At 34.8% G+C, this 24,738-nt stretch overlaps 1 protein-coding gene across 5 annotated transcripts; it reads right to left on the bottom strand.

Moving 5' to 3' along the window:
• Positions 1-13,772: 13,772 nt before the first annotated feature.
• On the bottom strand, positions 13,773-24,279 carry LOC127088045 (transcription initiation factor TFIID subunit 4b). 5 transcript variants are annotated; one of them, XM_051028956.1, is made up of 16 exons: positions 24,111-24,278; positions 22,894-22,969; positions 22,697-22,802; positions 20,894-21,411; positions 20,662-20,757; positions 19,675-20,559; positions 18,127-18,242; positions 17,938-18,025; positions 17,706-17,841; positions 17,532-17,587; positions 17,398-17,454; positions 17,173-17,313; positions 16,944-17,009; positions 16,603-16,864; positions 14,482-14,655; positions 13,773-14,399 (listed from the first exon to the last, which is right to left on the bottom strand). In XM_051028956.1, the coding sequence occupies exons 2-15, from the start codon at positions 22,930-22,932 to the stop codon at positions 14,483-14,485; spliced, it is 2,739 nt and encodes a 912-aa protein (XP_050884913.1). In that variant the 5' UTR covers positions 22,933-22,969; positions 24,111-24,278; the 3' UTR covers positions 13,773-14,399; position 14,482. The 5 variants fall into 5 exon arrangements, 4 of the variants coding, with proteins under 4 accessions (XP_050884913.1, XP_050884915.1, XP_050884914.1 ...); XM_051028958.1 differs by having other exon boundaries at positions 13,773-14,080; XM_051028957.1 differs by having other exon boundaries at positions 13,773-14,058.
• Between the last annotated feature and the right edge of the window lie 459 nt (positions 24,280-24,738).

Below are 24,738 nucleotides of genomic sequence, written 5' to 3'. Positions count from 1 at the left end.
ATCTACGGACGCATCCTGAGTAAATAAAATTTTGACTTAATGTTAAAGAATTTCAGAGATACATCTACGTAATTATTTCAGAGATGCACCTTTGGACAATATTGCCTCTATATCGCGTTAAAACCTTATACTTCCTTATTTCTAAAAACACACCAACTTTCTCAAACTCTCTCAAAGGTTCTTCCATCAATCAAATTCAAAATCAATTAACCAAATTCAAGAGATTCTTCCATCAATATCAAGTACATCATATATATCATTTAACATTGAAGTAAACTCTCAATTTGTAAGTTTTTGATATTTTGATTTTTTTTGAGTTTTTGTATAAATGAGTAGAAGTTAATGATTTATATAAGAAATAAGCAGAAATTGCATGAATGATAGTTTATACATACTGTAGAACATGTTTGATGGGTAAAAATAACTATCAAACCATTATTTTTGGGGTTTGGTGGTCTGCATTATCGCCAATGACGAACCTGAAAAGTTGCAAAAAATTCTGGAGATGCATCTCCTAAAATTTTCAATGTTTGGATTTCCATGACCCAAAGATGGATCTCCGTAAATTATCATTCTATTTTTTTTGTATTTTTCATGCTTGTAGGTTTGGTTGTACTAATTGTCTAGTTTACTTACAAGAATTATGGTTGATAGAGAAAACAACGTAAGGCATATGAGGATTGCACATCATGCATCATTCTGGAGGGTGAAAAGTCAGGTTTTGGAGGCCCCTGTTCACTCTAGCCCGACACATGCGGGGGCATCGACTTATAAGGATTATGCTTCTCCATCTTCATCTTCCCATAGGAGACGAGAGTCACATACTGATGTTTCACTGCCTCAATCCTCCCGTAGGCGACAAGTTTCACCTATTCAGGCGCCAGAGATACCCGAATCAACGGTGGTACCTAAGGTACCAGTGCCACCCCAGGTACCGGAGGGACCTCATGCTGATGAGTCAGTGCCACCTTCGGGTGATGAGGATGATGAGCCAGTGCCAACTCAGGTATTTCGAGAAGACCCTGTAGAGTTGTCACTACTGTCTCTCTACCCATACCATAGTGCCAGACATATTTGGGATGGAGAGGTAAAATTAGTTGGATTCATTCTTTTTAAATTACGCTTATTATTATATTACAAGTTTCTGACATAGATTTATTTTTTTGCAGGGACCGTGATCCGCTAAAGTTTATTAACCATGGTCGAAAGATTATTGGCTTGCCTCAGCCGAATGATGAGTGATTTCAAGTTGCTTTATCCCTAAATAAGATGAAGGACTTGTGCATGACCGATTGAATTACGATCAGCTAGGGGATGCTTAATGCATTCGTGGAGAGACAACATACCGAGACCTCGCCATTTCATCTACCACTTGGTGATATGTCTACCACACCTCAATAATGTGTCGTGTTTGTTGCATCTTCCGATCAAAGGGAAACTTCTAGATCATTGGCGGATTAGCAAAGACGAGACACTCAAGATGATGGTAGACTATATGGGAGTTGACCTAAAGGATTCCGTGATGGAGTTTGAAAAAACTAGAGGGGCTCATGCTAGTTTTGAATTCTTGAAAAAGGTATATGCATATGATATCCTTAGAGTTGAGCAGACTAGAGGCGATGGCGACCAGGTGGGGCTCCATAGAGCATATGTTATGAAAGCATACCTGCTATATTTGGTTGGCACTATGATTTTTATGAGAGAGAGTGCCACTTATACAAATGTCGTATACCTATGGTACTTCGAGGACTTCGAGCAGATCCATGAGTACAATTGGGGGGATGCTTGTTTTGTCTGCTCATACTCGGAGTTATCAGAGGGTTGTAGGTGGAAGATGAAGCAAGTCACATGCAGTATCACACTACTTAATGTAATATTTATTGGTATTTTAATGTTTATGTGTAATTTTCATTTACATTTTTGTAACGCCCTTACTGATGATGCATGTGTTCCAACACTTTTTAGGCTTGGATCCTCCATAACTTCCCGCGCATCTCGGGTTGATCGTGTGTACCGACTTACACTAAGGATATGTCGTGTGCTTCTGTATTTTCCCCTCTCAGAAGGAACCAGATGATAGATTTGTTTAGAGTGTATCTTGATCGTTTGGTTGTTGAGGATATGCATTTTAACAACTATGTCTATCACCGTGAGACATGGTCATTTGACGATATAGTGTTATACTCGGGATGGTTGGCTTGTGGCTCATGTATCACATTTCCTCATCTGCCTGAGCGTGTCATGTGGTAGTTCGGCTACACTCAGACTATTCCCAGACACCCTTATGTCTTTGCTTCTCCTGCTATGACACATAGAGAGATGGATGCCATGTTTGATGATTATCTTAGTCATTTGGTACCAGAGGAGGCACGAAGTACCATAGTCGAGAGCGGCTATAACTATATCGACAAGTACATCATATGGTTTTTCGGGGTGTCACATCCGTATATGATTCAGGTTGCTTCAAGAGATCCACTAAGGTCAGCTCATCAAGAGATACTAGAGAATGAACAGTAATAGTTATATCATGTTCATGATGTCTTGCCTAGATGTCGTTGCATTATGGTGATTGTGTGGGAAGGCATTGACCGAGGTATCTTCCCTTATGGGTCTGAGGTGAGGTTGATCCTAGATTTCATCATGACGGAGCCATGAGAGACACTGATGTAGCAGAGACAACGTCGGAGGACATGGGGTAGTAGAAGCCGAGGAGAACGAGGAGGCAGAGTAGTTGTATTCTGGCATACGCAGTAGTATATTGTAGTTGTACTTTAGATTTATTATGGATTGTATTTTATTTTGACTTCATTCTACTTTATCGTGTATTTCAATTTTGATTTATATATGTCATTTTTGGACCCTTTGAATTTATATATATATCATTTATATGATTTAAATCTCATCATATAACAAGGTTCTTATCATTTATAAATCATTACTTTCATCTACGTAACCATAAAACAAACATAACATGCACTATTCTGATATGGTACATAGATGTTTCTCCGTAAACCTAAACAAAGACGCATCTCCGGAACAATAAAAGTGTAGAATGCCTTTCAGAGTATCATTCATGGTGTATATTTTCAAATATTTTGGAAATGCATCTCCAAATTAGTTAACGTTTTCATTTTAATAAGGTGCGTCCGGAGATGCATCTCCAAAATCTGAGGGGCATTTTGGGTTTTCCATAGGGTATTTTTCCATCCCATAGGTTGCGATAAGAAATTCCCTAATGATAATTTAGCATAACACTTATATTCTTCAAATCAAGTTCTTTTTTAGAAGGACAATGCAATAGTAGATTTTCATACCCATAACATACAAAATTGTAGTGGTGCGGATTTTAAGGTCGATCATAACGCTTCCACAAGAAAAGAAAAGAAAATTATAAATGTTTTACAATACCAACAACAAAATACTAATGCTATTTCTTTTCTTAAATATCATTATTATTATTTTCTTGAACTCTTTTAATAAATCTTTTTAATATCACTAATTTATAAAATAATTCATAATTTTTCTTTTTCAAATACAAATAATAATATGTGTAAAAGTAATAAACTAATATATATAGTAACAAAATATAGTATTAAACTTTAGGATGTAGTTTATTTGGAATTTTTTACCCAAATAACTCACTGTTTCGGCTATGGTATGATGTTTGAGTGTTTTTGCTATGGTATGAGGAAAGGTTGGTGTTATATGCATTTTGGATATAAATAAGGGTAAATACATAGCATGCATACTATAACCACTACCTTCGAAAAATAATAATGAACCAATTAGAAGCATACTATAACACCTAGGTTTTATTGTTTTCCTTTCTTCGATAGAGCTTTCATCTAATGTTAAACTGTTGTAATATATCTTAAGGCACGAAAGTAAGATAGCTTGGCCTCTCGGGTTATCATCCAACAAGTCGGCACCTAAAAGATCCTTGCAAATTGAATTTGCAAAGTTCATTTTTCCATTGACCGCCTTACCCTTAATAGGTAGCCTTAGTAACATATCCACATCCTCTAACGTTACGGTATATTCACCGGTTAGAAAAGAGAATGTGTGTGCTCGGGTCGCCATCTTTCTTGTAAAGTTAGTATGAACTTAGCATCAACTGTGTAAGATATGATTTTGCTAACATGTCCAAAATCGGAGAGCTCAATATAAGGATCATGGTCCTAAAACCACTCCTCAGTAGGTTGCGGCATACCTGTAATATTTCGGCCATGGTTGATGCATTTTAAAGCATCACGGTCCTGCATAAAAATAAATCATTGTCAAGATCTTCCAGTATTATAACAAATGTGTTTCAAAGAATGAATACAATTGAATTTTACCTCTCTGTTCCACACATGCTGGAGGCATGGTCCGGATATATAGATAGGAGTGATAAGTCAGACATGTTTTCTCCAAACCCTTGGGGTGTCGCCTTCGGTGCCTCGAGTGCCTTAACATGTATCAGTGAGGCTTCTAGGGTATCGAGAGATAACACCTACCTTCTAGGGGAAAGAAAAAGGAGGAGATCCATGAGCCACATAAGTTGACGCATCTGCATAAATCGAACTAGAATTTACCGGTGTCTGCGATGATTAAGCTTTTTCCCTCTGAACCGATGCATGATGCGCAACTCTATCGTGTCTCAATTTATATTGGTTATCATCCATAATGCCTATAATAAATCACATAAGAATTATACTGATGAAACACAATGAAATAAAGTCAAACAATGTAGACAGAAAAAAAATCCAAAAAATGCATCTCCATTTTTAGAAAACTGAGAAAAAATTCGGAGATGAATCTTCATAATGTTCAACAACTAAAAAGAACTAAAATGGAAAAAATATGGTTCAATCTAACATCCAAAAAATGAATTGATCATTTAAACTACCTATCAAACACATTGCTCATTTAAATAACATATCCAAACTACCTATAACATAACCTAATGCTCAATTTTTACACATTTTATATTAAAATCAAAAAAGGTATAGAGAAATAAAAAACTTACCAAATGTGAGTTTGATGTTGAGCTCTTTGATTGATTGAATGTTGATGGTAGAAACTTGGAAGTGTGTTTAATAATTTTGAGAGTCTGTGAGTTGAGATATTTTGAGAGTTGAAAGTATTTTGAGAAGTGAGAAAGGAGAAGTTACACGGAGATGCATTTCAATAATTTTTTTTAACATAGCCTAAGGGCCTGACTCAAAAACGAATGTGAATAGGGTGCACCTGAAGATTAATTTCTGAATTCTATGGGTAGTTTTGATTTTTCACTAGAGTGAGGATGCAATGCTTAGGGTGTATAAAGCAATTCCCCTTTTTAATGACAATCACAATTGAACTTTCAATTAATTTATGTTTTTTACTCCCATCATATGTTAGTTCTACTTTAATTTTCCTTCTCCATGCATATGCTAGTTCTATTTTAATCTTCCTTCTTTTTCTCATCTTTACTTCTAATTTACTAATAATAACAATAGTACTATTTTGTATATGGGGATTACTAATTCTATCCTAAGAGGTGGAAAAACATCATATGGAATTTTGAAAATGCCCCTTAGATTTCGAAGATGCATCTTCAGATGCACCCTTTGTCTCACTGGATAACACCTAAAATGAGTGTCACCCCATGTTTTTTTCAAAATTTATTCCGAAGATGCATTTCTAGGCAAATCCAATCAATTTATTAATTATTTAGCATTCTAGTGGTTTTTCCAAAACTGCATTTCCGGAGTTTTGAAGAGGGAATTTGAAAACCTTCCACCTTTGCATTCTAGTCATTTCCGGATCTGCATTTTTGAAAATATTAAACGTGATTTTTAATAAAACAGCATTCTGCATGATCAAGCCTCATACCCGTTTTGCCCAATCCTTTCAACAAGCTCTTCCATTCTTAATCAAGGTTTTCACTCTAAAACTTCATTCTTGTGTTTCATCACATGAAAAAGAGAAAAATAAGCTTGAATTCAAGATAAAGATCGTTTATTTCATTCCTCGTTGCTCACATTAATCTTGATTAGTAGCTGAAAAACACGTATGTTGCATCCAGAAATACATTTCTGGATTTTGTATGAATTCCTCCATAAATGTATTTCTAGAGTCTGTATGTTATCAATTTCACTTGTTTTTTTAGTATTTTTTGTTATTGTTTGCATTAGATATGATGCACCCCAATATTTTCCCTAAACCTATTATATCTTCAGATGTCAAACATGTTGATGTGAAGAAGGCGGATGTTGCCAACCAATTTACAAATGGATAAGAGTTTGAATTTCGTGATCACATGCTTCAATGGATTCATATGGAGACATCCCAATTGGGCTTTGGTGTTGTAATTGGAAGGTTCTATAATGGTTCAGATAGAAGAGTTACATTTGTAACAGTGAAATGCAAAAGAAGTGGGATGTATAAAAGTCCTCTCTGAAAATTCAAATGAGATGACACTAGTGCAAGAAAATGTGAGTGTCCCTTTAAGTTGTGTGGTTATATTTTGTCAAATAAGAAATGGATATTTAATGTGATATGTGGATTTCATAACCATGACATGTGTGAAAAGTTAGTCGGACATCCAATTGCATGTCGCTAATGTCGGAAGAGAAGGAGATCATTTCAGACATGACATTGAATATGGTGCAACCGAAAAACAAACTTGCAACTTTGAAACGTAAAAGACTCGGAAATATCTCAAATATAAGGTAAGTCTACAATATTCGGGCCCATAATGACAAGGTGTTGAGGGGGGATAGAACTGAAATGCAACAACTCTTGAAACATTTGGATAATAATAGTTATGTATCTAGGTACCGAACATGCGAGGATGGAGTAAACGTTAGAGATATATTTTGTACTTATCCTGATTCCATCAAGTTGTTCAACATGTTTTCTATTATGCTCATCATTGATTCAACATATAAAACCAACAAGTACAGGCTTCCACTATTAAAAATTATTAGTGTTACCTCTACTATGAAGACATATTCTATCATTTTTGCATTTTTAGAGAGTGAAAAAGAGGAAAATGTTACTTGGGCTTTAGAGGTGTGTCGAGAAGTGTTGAAGGACAAATAAGACATGTCAAAAGTAATTGTCACCGACTGCGATACCGCTTTGATGAATTGGGTTGCAAAAGTCTTATTACTTCTTACACTTTACTGTGTAGGTATATCATAACAAAAAAAATGTGAGAAGTCGGGTTAAACCTGAGGCAAGGAGAAAACAGATAAAGGACGGAGACGGAAAAATTGTCAAGGCGAACGTGATAATGGAAAGAATAATGGATGCATGGAATGTTATAATAAATTCTTCTACAAAATAGTTATATGTCAATGATGTTATACATTACAGGAATGTTTGTGAGAAATATCCAGATTCGTTGAAATATTTTAAGAGTACAATTCTGGACCAGGTGAAGGAGAATATTATTTATGCTTGGACCTATCAGATTAGACACCTTGAAAATACAACAACTAACCGAGTTGAGTTTGCCCATACTACACTAAAGAATTGGTTGGAAAATAGTAAGTGTGATTTGTGTAGAGATTGAGACTCTATGAACCAAATAATTCAAAATCAGCATAATGAGATACAAATATCATTTGGTCGCAACATCATAGTGTTGGAAAACATATTCAAAGAATATAATCTTTATTCTCAGTTAGTCGACAACATATCTCGAGCAAAACTGATTAATATATTCACGAAGCTAAACGGACTAAGAATGTAGGTTCTGATGGCTTAATGTGTGGTTGCACATTAATGAAAACCTATGGTATCCCATGTTCTTGTCTTATATATAAGAATGTGAAACTTGATAGCCTGATACGAACGGATGAAGTTTGCACTCACTAGAAAAGGCTTAGGTTTGATGATGATGGTGTCATGAAAGATGGTAAATCGAATATCTTTATCTTAATGAGAAGTGATACAAGAGATATTTTTGAAAATTGTTGACAATATGAAACTCTACATCAAATAACAATTAAGGAATATTGCTTATCTGGAAACCACTGACTTGAAATTGCCCTCTCATCAAGTAAAAACAAAAGATACTCTTAAGAATGTCAAACCAACAACGAGTGACAATTCAACGACGCGGTGTCTCCTTTCTATTTTAAACATGTTGACAAACTTTTTCTCGATTATCCAACTCCAAAATCGCAAAAAAAAAATCAAAGAAACTCGTATTAGCAAACCACCTCTTTCACCACCTCCACCATAAATTCCATTCATCGACGAGATGCCGATTTTTATGCACAAATACATTGAACAGATAATAAATATTGAGGGTGATGGTAACTGCAATTTTCGAGTAGTTTCTATTTTGCTCGGTAAAGAAGAAGAGGATCACACACTCGTCCGCCATCAACTCATCGAAGAGTTGATGGGCCATAAAGAATCATACACACGCCTATACAAGAAAAAAAAGAAAATTTTGATGTAATTTAGGAATATCTTGTTCCTTACATTAGTGGATCGGCACCGGAGGATAAATGGATGTGCTTCTCTAAAATGAGTCGTCTCATAGCAAGTGTATCTGAAAGAGTGTGTATTGATCTTACAAGATACGGTTTTTCGAAAACATTTTTTCCATTACGCATTTCTCCACCTCAAAATTCAAATGATTGTATTATGTGTGTTTGTTGGATTTCAAATCTGAGGCACTTTGTTCAAGTTTATTTGAAATCGGGATGCCCTATATCACTAACATCACCGGTGTGAGCAACTCATTCAACAAGGGAAGTTGAGACTTGGTCGAACCATTTTTTTGAAAGGATGCAAGAGTTCACCAAGTTGAGCGAGATTGAAAGAGAATCAAATAAACAAAAGTCAAAGGCGGTACCAACCATAGATATAGATTTAATCGGTGACACATGTTTCAATTTATTTTAATTTTTATTCAACAATGTATTGTATGTAATCTTGTATTAATATTAATGATGTATAATATATACATTTCAAATATTTCAATACATGTTTAAGTTTTTCAAAAAATTCTTCACTTTAATACATGTTCTGTTTCTATATATTCCAAAATTTCATTTTGTTTTTTGAGTGGTTCCAAAATAATATAATAGGGTGGTACCGGAAATACATCTTCGGAACATCGTCGAGTGCAAGATAGGATTTATAAGATTTATATTTGTCTAGAACTACTATGAGTATGGTGCTCTTGTCTCATGTTTTATACTAAAACACATTACACCAAAATGAACATCAATTGACATGTCGCAAATGTCTATTTTAACGGTGTGAAACCCTCGATTCAATTTATGATCAATGAGTACACCCCCTCTTGTAGATTTGAAATACATATTGCATAATTTCCTACCATACTCCGACAATCAAAAAATTATGAAACTCAAGTACTGCCCACCGTCAATTGACAACGAATGAAAAATTGAGTTCAGTAACTTTGAGCTGAAGACAAATGCAAAATTCAGGGGCTATGTGAAATACTTTTTTCCATTTTGAAACAAAAGTTTCGATTGAGATGGATGCAACAATTTCAAAATCGATCGATGATATTATGAAGATTTTGGAACGTCCTCCTAAATATTGAAATGTAATGTTCAATTTCTGTTAACAATTATCTATGTAATGTTTAGTTTTTTATGTTAGCAATGCTAATTTTATTTTTCATTTTGCATTGCATCTTTCTACCTATGTGTTTATTTCAGCTTCTGCATAATCCAGAAATATATCTCCGTAATGTTTAAGGGGATACATTTCTGAAAGCAAAATAGACAAAAATTTGAGACATAACTCAAAGTCAGCATAAATTGTGTGTTCTTAATAAATACTTTATAAAATGTAATCGAGTCATTTATGAGAAAATATGATATGCCCTGACAATATAATCAAGTCATTTATGAGAAAATATGATATGCACTAAATTAATTTTACACAGTCAACCAATTGCGATCATGTAGTCTACAACATGTATTTTTTAATTAATACATAACTATTAAACTCAATTTATTTAAAAAAATATTATAGATAATCCCCATGTGTAACAATTTCACATTTAAGTTTAAATGCAGGTCTAGGTCTGCCATACTACAAGAAAGTACCCGAGAAAGTAATAGTAATTGTGTGATTATTTGACCATTAATGCTTTCCTATCATATCATAGTTTCAAAATGACCGAGGGAAATTATTTTTAAATGAATTCATTCTCATTTCGATTTTTTTTTAAAAATAACTATTTTTTCAAATTAAAATACTAAAATAACCTATTTTTCAAAATAATTATCGAAATAACCATCTTTCATGAAGCATGCGCTAGTTGAACTAACACATATATTTTTCATTGAACAAAAGTGTCAATGGCTTGGGCGCATGCATTGGGGCATGCATGTGAAGGCGCCACATGCAATGACGCATGCATGTGAAGGTGCCACATGCATTGGCGCATGCATGTAGCCATGTGTGTGTGCTCCCCAAGCAATGGTGCATGCATGTAGATGTTTGTCAATGCTCCACCACTCATTTATTATAAATACAAAATCTCTCCCATAGATTTTCACATAACTTCTTACCATCCTTCCATTTTCTTTCAATCTCCTTCAATTTTCTTTAAAATGTCTGTATATTCATACTTGTGTCCATATATTCACAAGAGAAATGCCGATTTAATCTTTTCAACAGTGCAACCTCCCATGAAGATCCGACTTTGGAATATAGATACGTTCAAACATCTTAATAGGACCTTGAACCGTTGGTTAGATGGAAACTTTGCAGATGATGAAAGGATCAGAATATTTCAATGGCTTGATACGACGTTCAACCAAAATGGAGAAGTTCGTTTCTGGGTGGATATTAAAACTGATAGAACGTTCACACGATGATGTATACTCCTCACAAAATTGTTTTGATGGTTGTAATCACATAGTTATGTTGTTTATGTGTTGTATTTGTTTGTGATGGTATTTTATTTGTTGTAATATCTTGTGTTGTTGTTTATGTGTTGTATTTATTTGTGATGGTATTTTCTCACAAAGTTATCATATGAAATGAATGTTGTTTTTAATATAAAGCAAAAGAGTTACAATTAAAATTATCTTGTTGTGCTTGTTCCAACACTAGGACAGTTAGTACGATTATGACCGGGCTGCCGACATGAACTACATAATCTAACCATTTTGTTCGGCGTATCCGTTTTGGTTCGAATACGGGTGCTATTTGGGCGATCTTTTTTCTTTCTTCGAATTATTTCATTGTGCCAGAGAATGTCCCATTGATATGCAGGTCAGCAATCCTCTTTTGCTATCACTAAAAAACTAATTTTGTAAACGTCGGATAGTAAGTTGGAAGGATCCCGTCGAATCTTTGAACATGTCGCTATGACATGGGAGCAGAGCATACGAAATGCTTGGAACTTTCAGCAATCACATCAACCTCTATCTAGTTCCACTCGATAGTGTCCCCTCGGCACACCTTTATTGTGATCCATTGACTTAGTAACAATGTACCAACCTTTCGTACGGTCAAACACCGTGACCACATGTGTGTCATCTTTGGTAGTTTCCTCTTTAATGAATTTCATTGAAGCGTCACTGAACAGCTGCCCAAATTGTAACATTGAACTCCATTTGAAACGTTTGATCTCAAACATTGCCCCTAGCTTGAAATAGGTTGCTTGCACTAAAGCGGTTATAGGTAGGTTTCAGATGCCTTTGAAGACAGAGTTCATTGGTTCCACAAGATTTGTTGTCATGTGGCCCCATCGTTGACCGTTGTCGTATGCCCTAGTTCACTTTTCCAATGGAATATTGTCGATCCACCTTACTACATCTGCGTTTGACAATCTGATGTCTTCACAGTAGTGTTTGAAAGAAGGTTTTGTTAATGCATACCATGCATTGACAATCTTCTTCCGTAACGTTTTGTATTTGATCTCCAACATGAAATTTTGAGCGATAATTATAATGCATTAGATATGCGTCGAAGGAGGATCCTGCCAGCCATTATCAATTTTTTTGTAGGCACTCACTATTGAAGGGTGTCGGTCTGAGATCAAACATAAGTTAGGACTCAACGTCAACCCACCTAAACCCAACGACCAACCTCACACCATCCCCTACCATATACATCCAACCTCGTAACCAATTCATGTCACACACCCAAACTCAAAACTAGGAATTAAACCCTAACCACCAACAATCATACGTAGCCACCCAACAATCTATAGCCCGAATGGTTCATACGATTCAACGTCATGCCATCGTAATCCCCCACTAATGAACATCCAAATATCTGATCGCCACAACACTCAACAATTGTTTGACTTTAGTACACCACATGAGTCATTGTTTCGTTTTCAAAACGAGTAAATGTCCCAATTTGGGTAACCATACCGTCCACAAACCACCCAACCACAACGACCCAACTACGAAAATATGGACACCAAACTCAATTACGGAAGCTCTGTTGGTGACAACTCCTCCAACTATTGGAAGGAAATGATGACAAATCTATCAAATACCGTCGGACCTTCACACCATTCACCATTGCATCATGTCAGCACTAAAAGATTCCAAACACCTCAGGAAAATCGTGAAAGACCTCGAAGACAAACTAACACACCTAAATGTGAAATAGGGGATGTTTCAATCGAACGAATTATTGATTTTTTTGTCAATTGTTATATATTTTAATTTTATATTATAATATTAATCATTATTTTTTATTTATGTATTTAATTTAATTGTTCATAAATATAAAATTTAAAATTTAAAAAAATAGCATAATGCACGCGTCATATGCATTGGGGCATACAAATGATGTAGTGTATGTATGCATCAATGCAATTGACTTCAAGGCATACATGCGCCCAACTCAATGACACCTCCATTCAATAGGAAATTAAATGCGTCAATTACGAAAATTAGATGCGCCAGTTGGACTTACGCATATTTATTAAAAGGTGATTATTTCCGTAATTATTTTGAAAATAGGTTATTTTTTAGAATTTTATTTAAAAAATATGATTATTTAAAAAAATCTCACTTTTCAATGTATATATAAATGATTGTTATTTTTTGTGCCTTTTAATTATTACTCATTGCCCTTCTTCCAACACATTAATAAGACTAATTTAGTAAAAATACAATGTCTTATGACAATATTATGTGCAAAAATCTTAAAAGACAGTCATCTTGAGAACCATCTTAAGAGTATTTAACAAATCAGTCACAACCAATAATCATGATAACGAATAGGAATGTCAATTATACTCGTCTCGAATTGATACTCGCAAAAATTACCAACAAAAGATACGATAAAAATCCACAAAATGAATTCGGACACAAACAATTACCCACTAAAATGAACATGTACGGATATCTTACTACTCAACCAACTTCATACCCGCACAATATATATTTATATTTTTTTATTTTCATTATTATATACACATGTTAATCTAACAATTTTATTAAATAAGTCACTATTAAATATTTACGCATTTTAATATAAATGTTGGTTTATATCTTAACTCTAATATCTTCAAAAAAAAAAATTAAATATTGTTAAAAATTAAAATGACATGATAAATTATAATTGATCGATCATCTTTCATTAAAAATGCAAATACACGAGTATGGGTACTTAGGTACCTATAAAATACAGGTACGGGTAGAAACGTTGTGCCCTCAGAGATATGGACTCGGATACGTGGAATTTGTTAAACTGCGGGTACTATAGTACCCTACCTAAACCCTACTCATTGTCACCCCTAATCACAAAACTCAGTTGCAAGACAATTTGAAAAATATCAGCAACCATGACAGTATATACTTTAACGCAAAACAAACCAACATCTCAATTCATTCAACAAACAAGCTAAAATTTTCTTATCGTAAATATGCTAATAAACCTAGAGATGTGCGTGTTAGCAAGGTTTTATCTTGAAATAGTGTTAGATATATACTCTTCACCATCTAATCACAGTAGTAGGCCAAAACTGAATTACTGAACTTCTGCGTATGATATGAAAGAAACGACCTTTTACTGAATGAGTCAAATCTTTTTACACTCCTCTTAATGCGCATCACCATCCTGTTATATACAGAAATTTGAGCTGTACAATTAAAGTGCATGTGAATCAAATGCACTTTCTGCTAAAATATTTGAAAAGTGAAACGCTAAATGCTAGTACTTATTTTCATACAGTAACAAATATGACTTGACAGTTAAAGTCAAATGGAACCAGACATGAAATAGTGTCAATAGACATCAGCTCATAGCTACAAACCTCTACTTTTCCATTGATGAGTTTCAGTTTAATTTCATTATTTCCAAATTACCCTATAGTGAACTGAATACAAGAGAATAGAGGGTAGACATGAAAAAGGGCTAGTTGCTTGAAGCTGATTTGAAAAGGGGACCAATTGATGTCACTGATCAACCGATAAGCATAAGATGAGAGTAAGCTCAGTGGTAATATAAAAAGAAAAAAAAATCCTAGATATTCCATTTTACCTTATTCGATTGAAGTATCAGAATGAATTCTCTCATGCAATCGATATAAGAGTGATGATTTGGACATCTGAGGTTCCCTCTCCAAGACTGCAATCACATCCTTCACAGAGATGCTACGAGCTATGCGAGTATGAGATCCAGGGGAATTATTTTTCCCAAATTTCCTACCAGATGCTGTTGGCAACAAAATCACATGGACATAAATAATATCAACAAAAACGTTGCATTATAGTCAGACCATGGGATACACACATTTTGTATCATATCTAGAGACCATGGGGATAGATAAAGTTTTACTGAAGTTTGAATTCCACAATACTTTTTATGGGTGTTTAGGTTGTGCAGAATCAGTTTTTCGAAACTTCACATACAATTTGGTCACAGGGAACATGGGGAAAAACAAACAATACGGTCATACACTGTTATTTAACAAAAAAAGTTTAGAAGAGAAAGATATTCCATATTTACTTAATTATATTTACCACTTTAGCCAAAAAAAACAAATATTAACAAAAGCCTAGTTCTTTTCATTTAAGTAATTGATCATCATTTGTCCTCCAATTTTCTTCTTTCCAGTATTGAACCCAACTTACTTCTCCTATTTTATCTCCCGCTGCAGAAAACCAGTGAACTCCAAAACAATCTTTCCTCCTATCTTTCATATCATTGATTCTTCTGTCAATTTCCATTTTTAGTGCATCACTAGAACTACTCGCCACTGCTCGGTTCTTTTGTTGCAGGTTTAAAAGTGAGCTTACTTGGGGATTCTCTTCTTTTTCAGCTCAGATTCTCTTCAACTTACTCGGGCTTTATCTACTATCCCCTCATTCCCTCATTTATTTGGTGAGCTCCTTTAAATTGTGTTTCATCTTGCTTCTGCATTTTAGTTAAGTATAATGTCCATTTTTATTGCACTTGCACCTACTTTTTCATTTTATTTGAGTAATATTTTCATTTCACTCTACAACTCCTTACATTTAATGCACATTGTTTCATCTCTTGATTACTGTGAATACGAAACAGTTTGCTGAAATGTCTCTAACAATTGGTTCGGCAATTTTAAATCTGTGAACCACATATTTTAGCCTCACCTACCTATGTTTTTCGGTTACATATTTGTGTTCTTTATTAAACAGGTCACACACTTAAAATTCTGTTTTCAATTTTTCTTTCAATATTTGAAGATGTTGTTTATCAACAACCATCCCAGATGGGTATTCTTTCTAGAATCAGGAGCTCATGTATCTTGGAACAAGATATGAACCGATAACCATTTAAATCTTAACAAGCATTAATATTCCAAGATTGCATACACTTCTCAGCTATTGGTATATCATCCAACAAAGAGATTAATAAATGACCACAGCATAAATAGGCAATTTCAGTTACTAGATCCTGCTTTATGTGCAATATTAGGGATTAGTAGGAGTACGGTAATAATATATGATAGTAGAATATGGACAGAGAGCAGTGGAACTGCTACTTAAAATAACATGTGGGTTCTTATCTCTTTCCATTTGTGCCTTGATGTTGGTTTGGGCATTTTAGTCTTTATTTTCTCTTCACTTAAAGCATTTGAACATGATTTCTTTTTGTGATGTAAGGCTATTTCAAGACAGAACAGTGGCACACAACAATTGATTGGTAGACTAGATTGTATCGTCTATATAAATTTCTGAGGCAGGCATGTAATGCATGCATTGATAACAGAACATTGTTAAAAATCAATTTTCTACTGTTTGAGAATTGGTGTCTTGGTTTATTTTCATGCATTGACATTGGTATTGCAACTTATTATTAGCTAGTTCAGCACATATATACTGGTTGATTTTGGATGCTGGCTACATTCATCCCCTCCTATCTCATTCAGTCTTTGGTTTGCTCTACTGCTTTTCTGATAGGAAAGTATGGATTTTGCAGAGTTTTCATTCCACCTACTGATTTTGAATATTAGGCAATATAATTAAGGTATATTTTGAGCAAATAATTATATATCAGTTGTTTTAAGATATGCATAAAAACCAATGTGACCAGTGCAAACACGCAACGGTAATGATAGAAACTCCATTGAATTTATTATCAGCATTTGAAGTGCTAGGAAACAACAAAGAAGAAACCCACCTGAGTTCCCAAGAGAATTTGGACCTTTTCTCTCCCTTTCTTGACCGTCTTTTGTGCTCCTTCCTGATGATGGTGAAGATTTGCGGCTGACATCTTTGGTTGGCTGAGAACCAGATGCAGTGTCTGTTCCCCCTTCACGTTTCTGCCTGGCTTGCTCAGCCATAAGTTGCCACTTTGACAGCATGTCGTCTCCCCCAACAGCAGCTCGGGCTGCAACATTTGCAGCATTTGTCCTCATTTTGTCATCTACTTCCTTGTTCACCTACAATATATTACCAATAAAAAATAAGACTTCCCACATAGATAATGGTGAATTGCATCATCTAAATTGAAAGCAGTACCTTTGTTGCTTTATTGCGACCATCATCCTTCTCCTTGTCGCCATCAACTCCGGAACCACCATCTACCTATACTTTAAAAATAGATCACAATGTTTTAAATAATAAGCATATAGGTTTGAGTCTAAGATGCAAAAATATAAAATATATGCATGCACGAGAAATGTGCAGGGACAAGAGTTATATTATGTCATCAAATAAACAAAAATTCCAGTGACAAAGTGGAACTCACATCATTTAGTTTCCGGAGCTTGTCTACTTCGGCCTGTTTTTTCTCCCACTCTTCCCTTGCTTTCCTATTCATTGCCATGATTTGCTGTCGAACATCTGAAGTGACAACAGTTCGATGCCTAGTTTTCTCAATATCAACCCTCTGGTAGGAAAGTTATTGGAGTTCAGAAAACTTACAGATTGACAAAATGGCTACTCGTGCAAGCAGTTATAGAAAATAACTGACCTGTTTTGACATTCTGATTATGTTACTTATTACTCCGCGCATTCGCTCTTCAACACACTGAACATTTATTTTTATCCGTAAGATTACATGGAATCCTCTTTGTAATAAATAATGAAAAATAGATTTAACCTCACCAGTGACAAGCATTTTTCCACATCATTACCCATGCCTTTCAAGCCACACTCGGTCACTGCCAAGGTGACAGAATAGAACAGCTATAAGGCTTATATAGGCCAAGTACATATGTAGATAAGTGTGAAAAAACAAAAGAAAATCAGATAGACAGAAATGGCATAAACAGGACTGACTAATTTCAATCAATTTTCTCTGCAATGGAGCTTTCAGCAAAATCAGACTTTCTTCCTCTTCTTGCACAACTCTTCGAGATGCTTCTGAAGCTCGACTGTCCTCTTTGGACCCAGAAAATAACTGCTCTTCCTCCTCCTATATAAAGAGAACATAAAAATAGCTTGGAATTGTTAAAACAGAAAAGTATACATTCCTGACTATGGTTTTCTTCAATATGACAAAGCATCATACCCTAAGATCAACACCACTAACAGCTGTAACATCATTAAGCTGTTCAATGCTTTGTTCCAGAGATGACCCAGACACCTTTTGTTTCTTACTGTATGATAACAAGCAGGTATGCATATAATAAAATCAGTAAGAAAATGCAATAACTAACCCAGAAAAAAAATCATGAACTAGCGGAATAATGCAACTAACCTTGGAGGAGGAGGTGAAGAACCAAGTGTTTCAAGCGGTTTCTTCTGGCCAAGAGGTCTTTTTAGAGGTGCCTTAGACACCATAGCAGAAGTGCTAGCTGGGATCTGAGAAATAAACTGATAAAAAAAGAGGAAAACAAATCAGGTATCAGCAAGTATTAAGATATCATTAAAAACATGGATGGAACACGCCCTTGTAAACAGAATGATGGCTTGGTATTCCAGAAAAACTAAGTTCATATTTCGCAACGGTAAAATGCTTTAGAAAGGGGAACAAAACACAAAATATAGGCTTGTTACTCTCTATTGAAGGATAGGACTCAACTAACTTTCAGTTAGATGCTAACTGTTTTGTAACTATCAAAACTGTGCTCATACAGTTTTGACAGTTACAAAACAGTTAGCAACTAACTGAAAGTTAGTTGAGTCCTATCCTATCCTGTAAGTCAGTCAAAGTTCTATGGAGAAACGGGGTGGATTGAAGATTTATATTTTATAGTACTCAAGGCAAGAGGAATTTTTCAAGCAATAGATTGGTTGTAGAAAGTCAAAATCACAGTGCTACCTTAAGTAAGGAAATTCGGCGTAGATGAGTTCTAGAGAGAATTCCCAAAACAAGGAAGATTTTGGATAATAAAAACAGAGTGAATAACCCCTAAACACAGGCCCCCAATCACTGAAGCAGGGGTACTTCTAAAATGGTAAAGTACCGGTACCGGGTACACGTACCGTACTTGTGATACTTCATTTTTTCTTCTCATATTCGGTTTCGTGTGAAATATGTGATTCTCTCAAATATCAATATAGTATATTTACGTATTTTAATTTTTCTGTTATTGTATCTTAACATTATTTTTGATTTTTTTTTGAACTTTTATGGTGATGTTTTATTGTGAACCTAACAATTTAGTTCTTTACTCATACATTTTATAAAAAAATCTTACTTTTTATTAACGTACCCATACCTTACTTTTTATTAACGTACCGTATCTTGTACCGGTACCAGTTCCCGCACCGGGTACCGTACCCGTACCTATGCATCATAGCCCCCAATTCAAACCGTGAACTATTGTTACAACCCCACATGAAAAGAGCGAATGACGATAGAAGCTACAAATCCTAACAACCCTAATCATTTTGATGTGGCAAGATAGTACCATAAATTCACTCTTGATTATTGGTAAAAAAATACAGACTTGTTTAAGAAAGATAGAGACTGGAAGCAATATAGAGAGAGATATCCTCTATAAATAAAGAACAAAAAAGAAAACAACCAATAAAAGGAGAAAGTGAGTATAGCAAAGATTCCCGATCTCTCAAAAAGAAGTCGTAATATTTCACAGAATTTCAACAATAGGCAGATCAAAACTATAAATATTTCAAGCAATTCAAGCAGATTAATACTATTTCCCGAATAAAAACCAGTGAGTATTGGAAGGTTATAGAAATTTGAAGAAAACAAAAAATAACTTTTGGATACTATTTGATCCCTAAAACTATAGGTATTGCAACTTTTAGACAAAGACGTGCACATTAATTTGTAACTTACAGAGCCAGTTGGATCTAGTTGAGATACAGAGCTTGTTGCGAGCAAGCTAGCAGATGTTGTAGGTGGTAAGCTAGTGAGTGCTAAAGAACCTCTTGAAAACTCATCCTTTACAGTGCCTTGATTGACACCGCTACCCTGTTCAGTTTGACCGGAATTAACAGAAGGCAACCCCTGCAATTTAGATAAATGATGCCTATGTTGCTGCTCAATAGAAAGGTCGTTAGGTTCCTTTTTTACATATGAAACAGATGAAAACAAGCCAGAATTTTGTTCTGCTGAAGGTTGCCAAGAAGTTGAAGTTTGTTGTGGTGCTGTATTGTTTACACCAGCCGACACAGATCCACCTGGCATTCTCTTAGGATCAGTGAAGGAACTTTGTCGTTCTACACCTAAGTGATTTAGACCAATATTCTGATGTGGAATTTGCCTTATGTGTGAATCATGAGGATGAGGTTGTGGTCTGAGAGATGATGAACCAGTAGTTGTCCCGGAAAAATGGTTATAGTTACCACCACTGCTTCCATATGTCGATGGGAAATGTATATGCTGCTGTTGCTGCTTATTAAGGCCTTGTATGTGAACTGAGGATCTTTCAGTTTCTTGACTGACAGCATTAGAACCTGATGATGGTAATTGATTTGGTTGCACTACTCGAACATCATGTTCCTGAGATTTTTTAGCACTAATGTCCATAGTTGAATAGGTCGGTTCACTTTTCACTTGGATAGCTGAAGAAGTATTATGAGAATGATCTGCAGTAGCATTCATACTTCTCTGATGCAGTTGTGCTAACGCATGGGGATCATTAAATTTTGTTCCACTGGAAGTAACCGTTGGCATCCTTACAGGGTGCTGCTGTCCAGAAGAACCTGCATTGGCTTTTGTCTACAAGAAAAAAGATGGTTTTTAGCATAATGTTGAAATCAATATTCAACCGCCTTAAGAAAAAACATCTGTAAGTCTACACAAAGAATCTACTCTACCTACTTGTTGTTGCACTTTTGTCAATGCTATTCTAAGCATCTGATCCCCCACAATCCCTTTCATAAGCCGTACAAAATGGTCTTTGGGTATTTCATCTCTCTAGAACAAATGAAAACAAAACTGTCAAAACATAAAACTTAATAATGTGAAAAAAGCCTTGCACAACAAACTTTAATAGTTTAGCACAGAAGGAGGGGAAAAGGACGTGATAGTGAAACTGGTTTGAGAAACCCACCTTCAATTTGTTAAATAATGTTTGAAGTTGCATGGCTCTATCTTTGGCAAGTTGGGGAATCAAGATAGGGAGCAATAAGCCAAATGGCACCTGCTTACTACGATTGATTTGGCTACTAGGTTGTTCATTTACTGTGGCCTGTTGATTACTCATCTGCTGCAATTTTGCATACTGAGATTCACAGTTGGGATTATTTGTTTTTATTACCTCATGGTTAAAGACAGGATCTTTTTCAGATTTTTGAACTTCATTTGTTTGAGCATGTTGGTGGGAAACTGGTACAGTCTGGCGTTGGAGACATTCGTCTTGAGATTGTTTGTGTGATAAAGTAGGATTACTTGCATCTTGAGAGGTAACGTTTTGCATCTGTTCCACGACAGGTCCTTCTTGCTTCAGCTCCATTTCAGATGAAGGTTGCTCTTGGGCGATTTTAGGCTCCTGAGTTTGACAGTCAGTCTGGTTGTCATGGCTAGAAGTTGGCCACGTTGGTAATGATTGACTGAATGAATTATTGCTTCCTTCAGAAGAAAAAAAAAGAAGCAATTGTCATAGCACTATGTGTGTATGTGATGAAGAATTTATCAAATAAATAGAAAAATAACATGAATCAACAGTTAATATATAATCCAGATATTCTGATTATATATTAATACTGGTATCTTAAATAATGAATAATCAGATAGAAAATTATAAATTCTTCTTTATAAATAGTAAGCAAGAATTAGAAGAAAAATCTGATAAACAATAGCACTGAGATTTAAAGGGGGTGTTAGAAAGAAAATTAACTAAGCAACAAAAGATGAAAAATCAGAGGCCCCTTTCTGCTTCAATTAGCAAACATAAATATAATATTTTAGAATATAATAATATAAGAATCTGAGCAAGAGAGTTCATAGTCAACAAAAGGACAAGAAACCAACCAACCATTCAGATTTTTTTAAGATAGAAGCAATAGTGGTGATTTATTTAGAAATGAGAGTATTTTAAGTTGGATGGACAGATATATGAAACCCATTTTTGCAATATATTTGCACTTAGTTTTTAATTTGTCAATATCTTACATTCCATGCAATCATCATGATCGAACAGATTTGATACAGATCAAACTGTGAATCTCTTTTGGACTTGAGTTGCAGCATGAATCCCAATTTGCTATTTTAAAGGCAGATGTGAGTTTGTTCAATATGTTATCGGGAGGGAGTTAAACACACAAAACCCCTTATCTCTCAAACCCTTATGTTACTCCACGGTGCAAATCACCTTTCCACTTCTTTAACTCTATTAATTTCCAAGAAACCAGGTTCTCGGATGAATCCCACGATACAAATTCCTCTATGGGCGCAACCTCAAAAACAGATCAAGTCATGCAACCCATTTTCAAAAAGAACTCAGGCAGGATTTGTTTTTCAATTTTTTTCCTTATACGACACATGATCTACCAAAATCCAACCTTACAATAACCCAGGTCAAAATAACAAAGAAACAACCCTAGCACAATACATCATGCTGTCTCTTCACCCTTCTTATTGATGTTTTCATCCTCTTTTGCTCGCGTTTTCTTGATCCCACTATATTGTTTACTAATTTGAATCATGCATTATTTTGAAATTCATAATGATGATATACTATTTTCCGTTTTATCTGCCTACTCTCTTGTTTTTCCTTTAAAATGTCATACCGTGTATTTCTAACAATCTTAATGCAAAAAGGCAAAGGGAGTGAAGTTCACTAATTCGTAGGAAGTTATGCCCAATTTACAAATATGATATCCGGAGCTTAGATATAATGTAAATTGATGGATACCTGCATCTGAATCAGAAAGCTGAGCATTAGAAGCATCTCCGCCTATGTCTCTATTCAATGCAGCTTGGAACGCTTCCACATCTGCTCCTGAATGCATAGTCTCATCCTGTGGACATCAAAACACAATGATGGTACAAGCGAGGCCCCAATTAAAGATCAGCAGATGTTTTTTGGAAATATACAGTAGAGAGGAAAACCTCATCATCTTCAAGAAGCTTGACTATAGATGGGTCCATAGCAGCACGCTGTTTTTTCGATGCTCTTTTAAACCAACTGCAATCAGTGGCAGAGCATCACTAAAAAGTCCGGGTGGGCAGCAAAAAAAAACTACAATTTGAAAATCAAATATGATAATCATATCATATAAAAAAAAAAACTTTATTTCCTTCTTTCTTACAAGCTTTCCACTTGAAAACATAATTAATTTTCCTACTATTCATCTTTATTTTTCTACTCTTCAAGTAATACAATTTATAAGTCAACCAATTTGTTAAAGGAAGCAGAACAAATTAAGAGAACAGATCTAAAGGAAAAACGAAGAGTTAACGATACAGTGACACAGTCCAAAAAACAATTAAAATGAATACATGTTGAATGGTTGTTGTTGTTATATGATTTCATCACAGGTCCTTGTTAGAAAAAATCATGGTCTAAAAACTCCAACAACACCACATAAGAATACAACCATTTACACAATAACATATCAATTGATTCAATTCTAACAATACCCTACTGTGATCATCATTTCAAATAAAGCCATAAAAAAAAAACACCCTAGTTAATCACGGACTTGTGATGAAATCAAAAGCAAAGAGTTAAATCCTTCATTGTTTTGTTGATCAAGGACTTGTGAATGTGAGGAATGAATGACACAATCACCATCAATGGTCCCTTGAATAAGAAGTTTACTATACTCCTCTTCTTTGATCATGGCACATTCAAGGTACAACAATGATAACAACATTCAACTTCAAAGCTCAATAATGACAACATTCAATTTCAAGGTTCAACAGAGTTCAATTTCAACTTTCAACAACATTCAATTTCAAGGTTCAACGGAGTTCAATTTCAACTTTCAACAACATTCAATTTCAAGGTTCAACATAGTTCAATTTCAACTTTCAACAACATTCAATTTCAAGACTTAAGGTTTAGTTCGGATGCTATCTTAACAACAAACATTTATCATTCGGCCTAACATTCAATCCCAAAGTTTACCCTAAAACTAAAATTCAACATTTTAAAACATTCAACTACGAGAAGTTATCAGCATTCAACAACAACAATAGAGATAACCATTCAAGTTACAACAACAGAAATTAGAAAAATCATTGTATTCAATTATAAAAAAAAAAAAAACTAACAGAGGGAGAAAAGGAGAGGCGGATAGAGGAAAAAATCGAGTGAAAGCTACCGGATACTTTATCTGGAAAGGCGGCGGCTCGTGCAGGTGGTGGATCGTGGCCGGAGACGAGTACAGAGGCAATGGAGAGCTCCGGTGAGAGATAGAGAATAGGGTCAGTCAATTGTCGAAACTGGATTCCTTGCAGTCGGGCTTTTCATATAATTGGGACAAAGTGTTTTTGGCCATCCGATCTTAATCGGACAATCTAAAAGAGGTAGATTTAATTTTTATTTAGTAATTAAAAAAAAATACCATGCTTGAATCACAACCGTCCAATCTTATCAAACATATGATTGCATGACTTGAAAAAAAGAGAAGGATTAATCTGAAAGAATATAAGGATCGGAGGATTTTGGTGGATTTGTCATAAGACTAAAAAGTTTAATTTAAAGACCTCAAAATTTTAGAGGATTTTTTACTAGTTACATAAATTTTCAAAATGTGGTTTTGTTAATATAGTATTTTGAGAATTAAAAATATAATAATGATTAACACGTTTTTATCATTTTATATAAAATTACTTTTTCAACAAATGTCAAAACTAAAAATAAAAAAAATAAAAAAGCTAAGGGTGAGAATGGAAAGAAGATGAGGGATTTAATTTATGTATATATTTGATTTAAAATATGAAAGTGAA

This window comes from Lathyrus oleraceus, chromosome 5, assembly GCF_024323335.1.
Source record: "Lathyrus oleraceus cultivar Zhongwan6 chromosome 5, CAAS_Psat_ZW6_1.0, whole genome shotgun sequence".
Classification (NCBI taxonomy): domain Eukaryota; kingdom Viridiplantae; phylum Streptophyta; class Magnoliopsida; order Fabales; family Fabaceae; genus Lathyrus; species Lathyrus oleraceus.
The sequence above is the reverse complement of the archived record's forward strand: the minus strand, read 5'-3'. Positions and strand labels throughout refer to the sequence as shown.